We start from the raw sequence: 12166 nt of genomic DNA, 5'->3' as shown, positions 1-12166 counted from the left end.
ATTATGGATACATATATTGTCCTGATATTTAGCCATAGGCTTTCTTCAGAGGAATACGTGCTCAATTTAGCGTTTCAGCTGTATTGGTCCATCCTAGACCTACTTTTAACAGTGTTCCGGGCTTTTTTATTTCGGATACAGATATTACCCTGATATTTAGTCAAAGGCTTCCTATCAGAGGTATACAAGTTCAGTTAACATTTCAGCTGGATTAGAGCACACTGACCTCCAGTACTTTAAAGGCAGAAATAGTTCAAACAGTTTTCAGGATTGTTTTTCGTATGGTCACGAGTATTCCTCTGAAATTGAGTCACAACCTCCCTTTCAGAGAAATACATCATCAGTTTACACTTCATGTTAATTGGTGCACCAAGACCTAAATTTACTTCAGGGCTAAACGTAGATCAAATGGTTTCTTAGACTTTTTATCATCATAGATAGATATTGCACCAGCATTTTGTTTCAACATCACTCTAGGAGAAATACATAATCAGTTCACATGTAAGATGGATTGGTGCACCATCCCCTAATTTAAGGCTTTTCTATTCAAAATGTGCGGTATATCAATTCAGAGTGCACAATATGCCTCCAGATTGAATTTCACTGTCCGACGGGCGTATTTTGTACTGTTTCTTGTACTCTTTTTTTTCAGTATATCTCCATACTGAAATAGGTTTACATCATATGAATGATGCCAACCTATTCCATTGTGCTTAATGCTGAAATTTAGAATATTTCATAATATATCACTGTTTTAAACTTAATATGATTAAGAACTAGCTAACCTTTACGAAAAGGGTAACACGCTGATACATATTATATATATATATATATATATATATATATATATATATATATATATAATTCAATAAAAAAATCAGGAAAATATACAGTTCCAAAATATATTTAAATCACTAGCGCTTTCTGGATTTTAACATCCATCCTCAGGTGAATACAAATTTTAAATAATGAATACAAAGTTGTTTATCTTAGAGACGTCTATTGTGACGTCATGACGTCATGATAGTCTTTCAGTATAGTATATTCAGTTACCTTACTTGTAACGTTTGATGTAACGAGTTTATATACAAATATCCCACATGACTTTGGAATAGAGGCTATAACTTTTTGGATAGAAAAACACCCGGAACTTATCCCAAGAAATTTCTCAATGGAATTTATTATAGATTCCATAAAATTCATTTTGGAAAACAACACATTTCATTTTGATGGCGAATTCTACAAACAAATCAAAGGAACAGCTATGGGAACTAAAATGGCCCCTGCATACAGCATTTTAGTAATGGGATATTTCGAAGAAATGTTATATCGAAAAGTCGATGAGGAAATGAGTCAAGAGCTTGGACAAAATCTGAGAAATTCATGGAAAAGATGTCTAGATGACTGTTTTATATTTTGGGAAAAATCCAAAGAAGACCTGATCAAGTTTCACAGTTTGTTGAATACGCTCAATCCAAATATCCAGTTTACCATGGAATACAGTGATACTTCGATTCCCTTTTTGGACATCAAGGTGATAAAACATGAAACCAACATCCTAACTGATATATTTTACAAAAAGACGGACACACACCAATATTTGAATTTCAAATCATGTCATCCTACACACACTAAAAGGAATATCCCGTACAATTTGGCCAGAAGGATTTGCACTATTGTTAAAGATGAAAATACTAAAGACCAAAGACTGGCAGAATTGAAAATATTTCTTACTGCGCAGAATTATCCGGAAACACTCATTCTTTCAGCCATAAATGAAGCAAAGAAAATTCCACAGCATACACTTAGAACAACAAGAGAAAAAGAACACGATCCTTTCCTAATACCATTTATAACAACTTACAACCCAAAACATATAAATATCTTTCAGGAAGCTAAGAAGAATTTTACAGTTATCGAGCGTGATTTAGAACTTCAAAAAATTATTCCCAAATCCGACCTACTTCACAGCCAAAGACAACCATCCAACTTGAAAAAATTATTAACAAAAGCCAAATTCAATTCAACGCCTGAAAAATACGCAGTTTCTACATGTGGTGATTCAAGGTGTGGTACATGTCCCTTCCTAAAAACAGGACCTTCTATTACTTTTAAATGCGGAACATATTTTACTGTAAATGATAACATGTCATGCAAGTCGAAAAACTTACTATACTGCATTATTTGCAACGGGTGTGGCGAGGAATATATTGGACAAACCGGAACACAACTAACAGCGAGGATGCGTGTCCATCGCCAACAAATTAACGATTCCAGTACAAGAAATACCCCATGCAGCGAACACTTTGACAACTGTGCTAGAGGCAACTACAGCGTATTTCCATTTTATAAACTTAAAACAGAATCAACATCCATGAGACTTGCTAAAGAAAATTATTTCATTAAACTGTTTTCTCCTAAACTAAACAAACTTTAATCAATTCTGATTGTTAAACCTCTTAATTTATCAACTTTTATCATGTTAATGTTCATGCTTATTTTGTCCAAGTCACCTTTCCCGAATTTTTTGTATTATGATGTCATGTATGTATTCCCTCCTCGCAAAGACTATCATGACGTCATGACGTCACAATAGACGTCTCTAAGATAAACAACTTTGTATTCATTATATAAAATTTGTATTCACCTGAGGATGGATAATAAAATCCAGAAAGCGCTAGTGATTTAAATATATTTTGGAACTGTATATTTTCCTGATTTTTTTATTGAATTATTTTGACTGTGTGATACCAACTCTTTCTATTTGGATTATATATATATATATATATATATATATATATATATATATATATGGAAATGTGCAGTTCATACCATTGTGTATTTAACAAAAATTACTTTCGAATATTTACATTCAGTTTCAGTCATTAGTAGTTTCGTGTGGATTCGGTTTCGAATAGATCCTCAGTACCCCTTGCTTGTCGTAAGTGGCGACTAAATGGGGCGGTTATTCGGATGAGACCGTAAAAACCGAGGCCATCTGTCACAGCAGGTGTGACATGATAAAGATATATTCCTGTCCAAATACCATAAGCGCCGAACATAGGTCTAAATTATACTGTCCTTTACTTGTATTGATGACGCATTCATGTGAGTGAAAAATTCTGAGGGATGTGTGTTTCTCTTACTGTGAAACATTTGGTATTGTCTCCAATGTTAATCATTCAATTAGATTCCAGTAGTTTACATCTAACTATGAAAAAATATAGATAAACCGTTAACGAATAAACCGAATGATTGCATTATCTTTGAATAACACTATAGAGGTAGTCATTTAAGGATATGCAAATATGGATACCGTTCATCATATACCCCATTACGTCAAGTTTTCTCACAAACTAAGGGTGTATCCATATCATCGAATTTCGTCATTCCTGAATTTGAAGATTAGTGCTCTTCGTTTACAAATGATGAATAATAATGGAACTATTTATATGAGAATACCCTCGAAATCCTGTTTAAAGTAAATTCTTAAGGTTTGAATTATTGTTATGCATTTACTGTAAAACACTATCCAGGGTTGTGAAATGTCTTCTAATTTGTGACACTTTCTTTTGATTGAAAAATAGTTTGGTATATAAGTTTTGGGGTAACAATTTCGTAGCTAAAAAACACGGAAGAGCTTTGATCATCAATGAAAACCCTGTTAATTTCAGTGGAATATCACTGGATTCCAAAAAGTGGGGGGTGGGGCGGGGTCCATTCTATTGATATAAAAAAGTAGTCCCCAAGATCTGATATTTCAGATAACTAATGTTACTCAAGATATATTTATTTTTGATAACGTGATAACACTTCCATCTTTATTTTCCTTGGCAGGTCCAAAAAACAACACCCTGACAGATTTCTGGAGAATGATTTGGCAAGAAAGCATCGAAACAATTGTAATGTTGACTAATTTGATAGAAAATGGAAAGGTACAAAAAACATTATGTAACTTTGAAAACATTATCAAATTCTTTCTCGGCGTTAATTTTTTTAAAAATCATTTGAACATATTGTACGCAGTTTGCGATATTTCTTTCAGAACAAGTGTACTCAGTATTGGCCTGAAAAGGGAAAAGTCATGGAAGTTGGACCATGTAAAGTAACTTTGGTTAAGGAGACTGCGTATTCATTTCACATCGTTCGGATACTTTCTGTGCAACGGAAGAACGTATGTTAATATCAAGAAAAAATAAAATAGTCTTCTATATGTGAGGTATATCATAATTAATTCAAACGAAAGGGAAAATATTGTGGTTTATGCGAACACGCTTTTCAGCTTCTTTGGTAAGCGATATGCACTATTTCGTAGAATATCCATTGTGAGCGTCTGCTTGTTGTTTTACGTCTTCAAAATCGAGACATCGTCTGCACAAAGACTATTAAAAAGCGTTCATATACTTGCATTCCAAACTCCCAAGATATTAATTTTAGTGATTAACTTGGGATTTGAAATGTATATTAGAACACAGCATTGTAGAAGAAAATCATATTTAGAATTACAGATGAAACTAGTTTTCTTTTTATATCATAGATAATTTTATAAATCATACATACAATTTTCACTTACATTTAAAAGTATATACAATACGTGTGTTCGATGCGTTTGATATGCATTGTACAGTGTAGTACATGCTCATTTGAAATATCTACGGACACATCAAACGTAGCCAAATTTACATTTACGTCATTTAGATTCAATGAAGATGCACGACTTTTTTTCTAAATTTGATAAGATCATACTGAGCCTTACCTTCTTTTGCATGAAGTCACCCAACAAGAGAAGAATTTCCCAGTTCCATTATATCGCATGGCCAGATCACGGGACCCCGGAAGAGTTGGGACTTGCACAATTTCATTCAGTCGTAACCAGGGCATGTTCTCCGGGTACACCATGCTTAGTACACTGCAGGTCAGTGGGTTTTATTGTTATTTATTGTCATTTCAAATAATGACCTTTATAGCTATAGCCACGCTGAACACATGTTCATTTAAAAAGGTCATTAGTTTTACATACATTGAGGTACGAGAGAATATGTCACATTACGAAAGTGAAGTGAATGATGGTGATTATTTGAGATTTAAGATTTGGGATGCAAAGTGAGGATTATTTTATTTAATTCAATGATGTTATTGTTGTTGTTTTTCTTTTCATTTCTTTTTTGCGAGTCATTAAAATTTGACAAACTTTATTCACACCCCTTGCATAAGTTAGTAGACTGCGTGTGATCACACACTGTAGGAACGTCGGGAAATATCCTCGTCAGCTATGAAAAACAAAACCAATTTACGATATTTTTTGAAAACGCAAATAAACATTAAACCAAGTTTACAAATCATTTTGTTAATGCAAGAAATCCTTTATATATCATTAACACTTTGACTAAGAATTAATCCGTATACCTGATGACGACATATGACTCGAGGCGGATGTAACCGGTCGATGGGTGATGCGTACTCATTCTAGGCACCTGGTACAACATCCGGCATGCCCAGGGGTCCATGTTTACATAACTCTTTATTTTGTATTCCTTATATGAGTTATGGGATTAATTGATGTTCGTTATCGCCACCTTTCTAAACAAAACAGATACTCGTGGTCGTTTTCGATTTATCTTCACATTTCTGTAATTGCTCAGTGATGCACAAGTTTATAATGACTGCATGGATGACAATTGTTTTCAGTGCTGGGGTTGGAAGGACGGGCACCTATATTGCTTTGGACTCGTTACTTAAGCATGGAAAAGAAACAGAAAGGATCAATGTTTTTGAGTTTGTGAAAAAGATGAGAGAGGACCGAATGACCATGGTCCAAACACCGGTAAGAAAAATATATCTGTAAATACTGACAAAATTTTGGAAACAAAATCGTGCTATTTTCTTATAACGAATATACCTTAAGGAAGGGTTTGTCTAATGAATTACTAATTCTAATGTATGTGTTTGCGGTATCCCTTCCTAGTCTAAACATACTAGTTAAAATAAAAGGTTAAATATGTATTGATACGCATTGGAAGCAATGACATCGATCAAACAAAACATAATATCATAGTATAACGCGAAATATACGTTTAATCATAACATCACAGCCATTCGAGAAACAAATGAGCACAATTGACACGTTAACGTCTCTCATATCTTTGACATTTAATCAAAACAATGCCTCATATCTTACAACCTCGCATTGGGTTAAATGTTGTCTGACGTGTTTCATATCGATTGTTAAGACGTTCTTGGCACACTGATTTTGACAGCGGATAAATCCGTTTACCTGATCAGGATATACGACTCACGGCGGGTGTGCCCGGTCAACAGGGGATCCATACTCCTCCTAAGCACCTGATCCCACCTCTGATGTATCAAGGGGTCCATGTTTGCCTAACTATTTACTTTGTATTGCTTATAGGAGTTATGGGATTGATCACTGTTCGTTATCTTCATCTTGTATCTTAGCAAGCATACTTTTAAATAGTCATATTAATGCGTGTTTGATTTTTATATAAAATTGTTGTCAAGAAAAACTATAGATTGTAAGGTATATTTTAGAATAACATTAAATATCGGCATAGCAAACACCAGATCTAATTTTGACACTGGTATCATTTGGTTTTCTGACTTGTTAAATATTTATTTCCCTTCGTCAATACACATACAGTTATCAGAAGAAGTGTTTTATCTGTTTCCCCATTGATCGTCCAGTAAGCATGATGTACCGTATATTGACTAGGATTGTATGTTTCTCTTAGATATAGGATATGGGGCTCACGGCGGGTGTGACCGGTCAACAGGGGATGTTTACTCCTCCTAGGCACCTGATCCCACCTCTGGTGTGTCCAGGGGTCCGTGTTTGCCCAACTATCTATTTTGTATTGCTTGTAGGAGTTATGAGATTGATCACTGTTCGTTATCTTCACCTTGCATACACATTTAGTGGACTCCGAACATAACGAGGTTTACGGTGCATCATCAAACACCTCAATGTAAGCAATGTTTGTTGCATATTTTGTTGGACATGGATGTTGGTGGCAAACTGGAGGCTGGTCATATCTTGTGAGATAGCTTGAGATTTTCTGTCGTTTACTTCCAATATGTATGTAACAGTGTTCAAATGTCGTCTGTATGTTGTGTTTATGAAAGATGGATATCAGGAACAGTGATCAATTTCATAACATGGCCCTAGCCTGATTCATGTGATGTCACTACACCTAGTCGATACACAAGAATACGTTGTGCATGCTCTCAGTTTTTTTTAGTCGAGACGGGTTGTCGACAGGTTAATTGGTGTTAGAGAGGTTTTCTGCGGTCTCGTTTAGATCGAAATATCTCGAATTATGTGGTCGTTGGTTGTTCTCATCTCCAAACACAGCCTGTCAATAGATAAGATACGGGTTGCCGATTTGAGTCTGTTTTTACCTGTAGGTTTTCACTATGGATTGTTTAATTTACCTGATCGCGAAACGGTCCTCAAGTCGGGTGTCACCGGTCCACATAGAATGTTTACCTGACCCAACACTGTGTCGAGGGATAAGTGTTTGCCCTATTTTAACTTTAGATTCTTTACCTGAACGGCTAACCTAATTATCGTGCAAAGTTATATATGATCAAATCTTTTGAGAAACGTTTTCCATCTTACAATCGCATGACCACCTCACATCACTTCATATTAGAATTTTTAATGAGGGAATCGGATCTCTCTCTCTCTCTCTCTCTCTCGCTCTCTCTCTCTCTCTCTCTCTCTCTCCGATAAAATTGAAAAAATGTTTACACAGATAGGCAGGTAATACTTGGAGTAATATAGTTGTTCCAACACTAATTTCAGGAACAGTATGTATTTCTGCATAAAGCATTACTATGTGGATTTCAAGACAAGAATACATTGGTGCCGGAAAGCGACTTTCTAGCAAAAACAACCAAATTGCTGAATGACACATCGCCTCTGAATCAACGCCATCTTTACGAAGAGTTTAAGGTATATTTTATACGTAGAAGACAGAAATACAATGCTCCCAGGCCTATTTTGTTGTTGAAAACAAAAATCAATATTTTTTTCATAGTTCTTATCAGAATTGAAACCCGTCCATGAGAAAAATGAAGAAGCTGAGAATGCAGAAAACAGGGAGAAGAATGTCACCATGGACATACTCCCAGGTATATCAGTTCTGTTCATTCTTGAAACCAAGGGTTGTCTATATTATTTTTCCTTTTTTCGAATATTATGGTATATACCTCGTTATCTAATGCATGCATAGGTACCTAGAGTGATTTGCATCAACAAATCAATTAAATCCGTTGTTGTTGTTTTCTCATAACCTTTCATTTGGGTCAAATGCTGTCTGACGTTTATCATACCGATTTTAGGCCGTTCTTAGCATACTGATTTTGACTACGGGTAACCTCCGTTTACCTGATCAGGATATAGGGCCCACGGCGAGTTTGACCGGTCGACAGGGGATGCTTAATCCTCCTAGGCACTTAATCTCGCATATGGTATCTGCAGGGGTCCGCGTTTATATATATTGTATTGCTTAAGGAGTTATGTGATTGATCATATGGTGACATCACTAGTGTCGGTGAGACTTTCACATATGACACCTGCTGTGACAGTGGTCTCGATTTTCCCAGCCTCATCCGAAGGACAGCCCCACGTTGTCGCCTCCTACGACAAACAAGGGGTGCAGAGAATGTATGATGACCCTGATCCCCACGGGAATTGGCTGATGTAATAGTGTGACAATCAACCAAACGAGAAGCAGATGATTGTTAGAGCACTTGTCTCCGCAATTATGATATACTAGATGGTTCGTACTCAAGTAAGCGTTGTGTTGTTGTACTTACTATGTCATGATGTATTTTCAGTTTCAAAGTATCAACCATTCCTTACGACTTTCGTAAAAGGAAGAAACGATTATATAAATGCTATCAGGGTACCGGTAAGTAAATATCAAGTATAGAAGGGAATAAACAAGGATCGTATAGAATGGTGGTACTTCCGCGAGCACCTTAACTACGAATGTCTAAGGTCTTAGAAATGTTGTTTTACATTGTAGTCTTTCACAAACTCTACTGGATTTATCATGACCCAAATGCCCCTTTCTGGTACCGAGGTGGACCTGTGGAGATTGTGCATGGACCATGACGCTGAGGCAATGGTGATATTGAATGACAATTCCGAGGTATTATATTCACCTAACTCTAAAAAGAAATATATATACCTAAGCAATCTTTTTTTTTTACATGCATCAAGAAATAGAATATTAATGTATTCCATGTTTCCCTTGTTATTCGATGAACATTTAATCCATACTTCATACTGCGGTGTGATTGATGTACGTTCACTACAATGGAAGATAAACCAATAACTGGCTGATTTTCTATAGGTGGAATTTTCACATTAAGACTTTGGAATCGTTTCTGAATACATTTTATTTATTTATTTTTTTGTTCGCCAAAAAACATTTCAGCATTAAATCATGTTTCCGATGGTACAAAATTCTAAAAAAAAAATGTATATCTTATATATAATTAGTTCTATTCAGTCACGTATTTGTTTATACAATACAATTTTCAATATTGTGTTCCGTACTTCTCATTTTTAACAATAATAGAATTGATCTCTGTTCGTTATCTTTACGGTTTTATGACTCCCTAGTGTGTTATCGTTTTGTTGTGTTAGATGGCATTTGCAACTCTATGTATGACACAAATATGAGCTGTTCATATATGATATCGCTAACATTATTTATAAATACCAGGATATCGCGTGGCTTCCCAGGAGGGGATTGTCTCAGTCTTGCCCACCATTTATCCTCAGAACTGGAAACACAGGGAGCGATATGAACGGCGTTTCACAGGACAGCCTAACAATTTCATGCAATGTAAGAGTAGCACCATTGATGAATTGCTATATTTTTTCAAGGAAAGTCAAACTTTAAACACAATATTGCTATGAGTGTGACCGGTGAATAGCGCTCGAGGGCCCCACATTACTCTTTTTTTTTTATTCTTTTTGTGAATTATTATATTTATCCTGGACTGTTATTTCCACTTTTTACTTCATTTCTGTAACTCTGTAAATGATAAATATCAAGCAACGTGAAACTCTAAACAATAATATAACGAATATCATAATAGCGCGGCGATTGTCTCCGGTCAACAGGGGGATGTTTACTTCCCCTAGGCACCTGATCTCACCTCAGGTGTGTCCACGATCCCGTGTAACTCTTATTTTTTTTATTCTTCTTCCGAATTATTAAATTTATCGCGTTTTCTTATTTTCTTTTTTTTTTTTTTTTGATACCAGTGAATTAGTAAATAACTGTTGTAGAATATATGAGTTATGAAAGGAAATACAAAAGGTATATGTTCTGTTCATTTAATAAATAGGAGCAAAAAAGGACCATTGATGTATTTCAAATGCCTTCAGGGAATGATAATTCCATGCTCAAAGGTACAGACCTATTGCTGGAAAAGGGAAAAGAATCCAATTTTACCATGATCGTTATCAGCAGGTAGGTCCGTGATGAAATGTTGTTGCTATTGTGATTTCGTAGATTATGACGGTCTGTTCACATTCAAGGTCTATTTTGCTGACATACTTCCGCATGTTTTCGTTTTTCATATCAACTATTTAGGAACGGTGCCGGAGCAACAGGGATATTCTGTGTTTTACATAACGCCCTACAACAGCTTCGTATGGACGGAGAAGTGGACATATTTACGGCGGTCAGACAGATACAGACCAGGAGACCGGAAGTCATCACGGACCTGGTTAGTATAGACGCGGGAAATTAATGAAATGTAAGATAAGCCAGACTCAGATATTTCATATAGAAATTGGTACAAATAATATTGTAAGAGTCAATGGAACACTAGTTGCTAAAATAATGTAATTACCACTTTAATGACTGGCATTTATTTTCTCGTTTAACTTCAGTTTGTAAAGTCATGTGATCATCGATATTTGAAAAATATATTTTACTGTCCGGTTCCGCGATTAAATAAATCGATAGGAAAATAGGTTGCGTTTTCATCCGATCAGTGATTTTATAAGTTATATAACTCATAGAGATTCATGCCAAACACTTACATTTATCCAAGTAATTATAAACCACTATTACTGTATGTATGTCAACCTAGTGCGTCTAATGAAAGATTTAACATTGTAGGAGGCGTATAGACGTTGTTACCACCTGATGTCGCTGTTTCTGTCTGAAGATGGAATATATGCAAATATGTGACGAAGACGTGACTTACAATCTGTCCAACAAACGTTTGAATTTTTACCATGTTTAGACTTATCTTTCTTATGCTAGTGTTCAGCGTTTTGAATTCGTTTTTATTGCTTGATAAGTTTATCATACAATGCGGTAGTTTGACGGTATATTGTAAATTCTTTGAAGTCCTATTTGATATATTTTGATATGTATCATCGCTTTAAAACAGTATTTTCAATCAAATAGAACTGTATCATTAGATATGAATTGAAGTTCTGAGTATGTCTTTCCAGCGTTTGACTGTTTTTAATGATTTAAAATAGAAATTGTTGTAAGGAAAGAAAAAATGTGCGCGTTCTATATATCCATCGTTTGGAAAAAGAAAACGATATATGTTTCGTAAATTGAATTGAATGTGATTTATACTATGCAAATTGATCTGTTCTTAAATTGTTGCATTTAGATATACACCTTTTGCGTAAATTGTATCTTGACATATTTGATATCCTACACTAGGACTATATAGTGGTCTACTAAAATTTCGCAATTTGGCGGCTTCTTGTATTTTACAATGTTTTTATAATGAGGCACTATATGTAGATGCACAAAAATATTAATCAGAAATTGCATAAATATATTCTTTTCAGCGAACTTATTTCATTTACTGAAAATTAAGATGAAAAATCCAATATGCTACGAAAAGTAAATTCGTCAAAATAAAACAGAGAATATCATCAATAATGAATCAAACACGTACACAGAGATAGAAAGGTTTGATTATGAACACATTGTATACACTATACACTACCAAGAAAGCTAGAAAATAGCATACAAACCATTCTCATAAATTATGAAGTCACCACGGTTACTACTTGTACAATCTATATTAGGGATATGAATTTATTGCTTTATGATTTTTATGAATAAATGTGATTAATATCATTCATAAA

General features: G+C 34.9%; 1 protein-coding gene across 1 annotated transcript in view; it reads left to right on the top strand.

Annotated features, from left to right (window-relative positions):
* LOC125660785 (receptor-type tyrosine-protein phosphatase kappa-like) overlaps positions 1–12166 on the top strand; it is an 18878-nt gene extending 6712 nt beyond the window's left edge. Inside the window, exons 8-19 of the mRNA XM_056146743.1 lie at positions 3838–3935; positions 4046–4174; positions 4773–4915; positions 5689–5824; positions 7823–7972; positions 8058–8151; positions 8860–8933; positions 9051–9176; positions 9756–9878; positions 10387–10511; positions 10635–10770; positions 11169–12166. Coding sequence (XP_056002718.1) covers positions 3838–3935; positions 4046–4174; positions 4773–4915; positions 5689–5824; positions 7823–7972; positions 8058–8151; positions 8860–8933; positions 9051–9176; positions 9756–9878; positions 10387–10511; positions 10635–10770; positions 11169–11240 — 1406 coding nt within the window. The 3' untranslated portion in view covers positions 11241–12166. The remainder of the gene's footprint in view (positions 1–3837; positions 3936–4045; positions 4175–4772; positions 4916–5688; positions 5825–7822; positions 7973–8057; positions 8152–8859; positions 8934–9050; positions 9177–9755; positions 9879–10386; positions 10512–10634; positions 10771–11168) is intronic.

The sequence above is a fragment of the Ostrea edulis genome, chromosome 8, assembly GCF_947568905.1.
Source record: "Ostrea edulis chromosome 8, xbOstEdul1.1, whole genome shotgun sequence".
In the NCBI taxonomy this organism is placed as follows: domain Eukaryota; kingdom Metazoa; phylum Mollusca; class Bivalvia; order Ostreida; family Ostreidae; genus Ostrea; species Ostrea edulis.
This window is presented reverse-complemented; position numbering and strand designations above follow the sequence as displayed.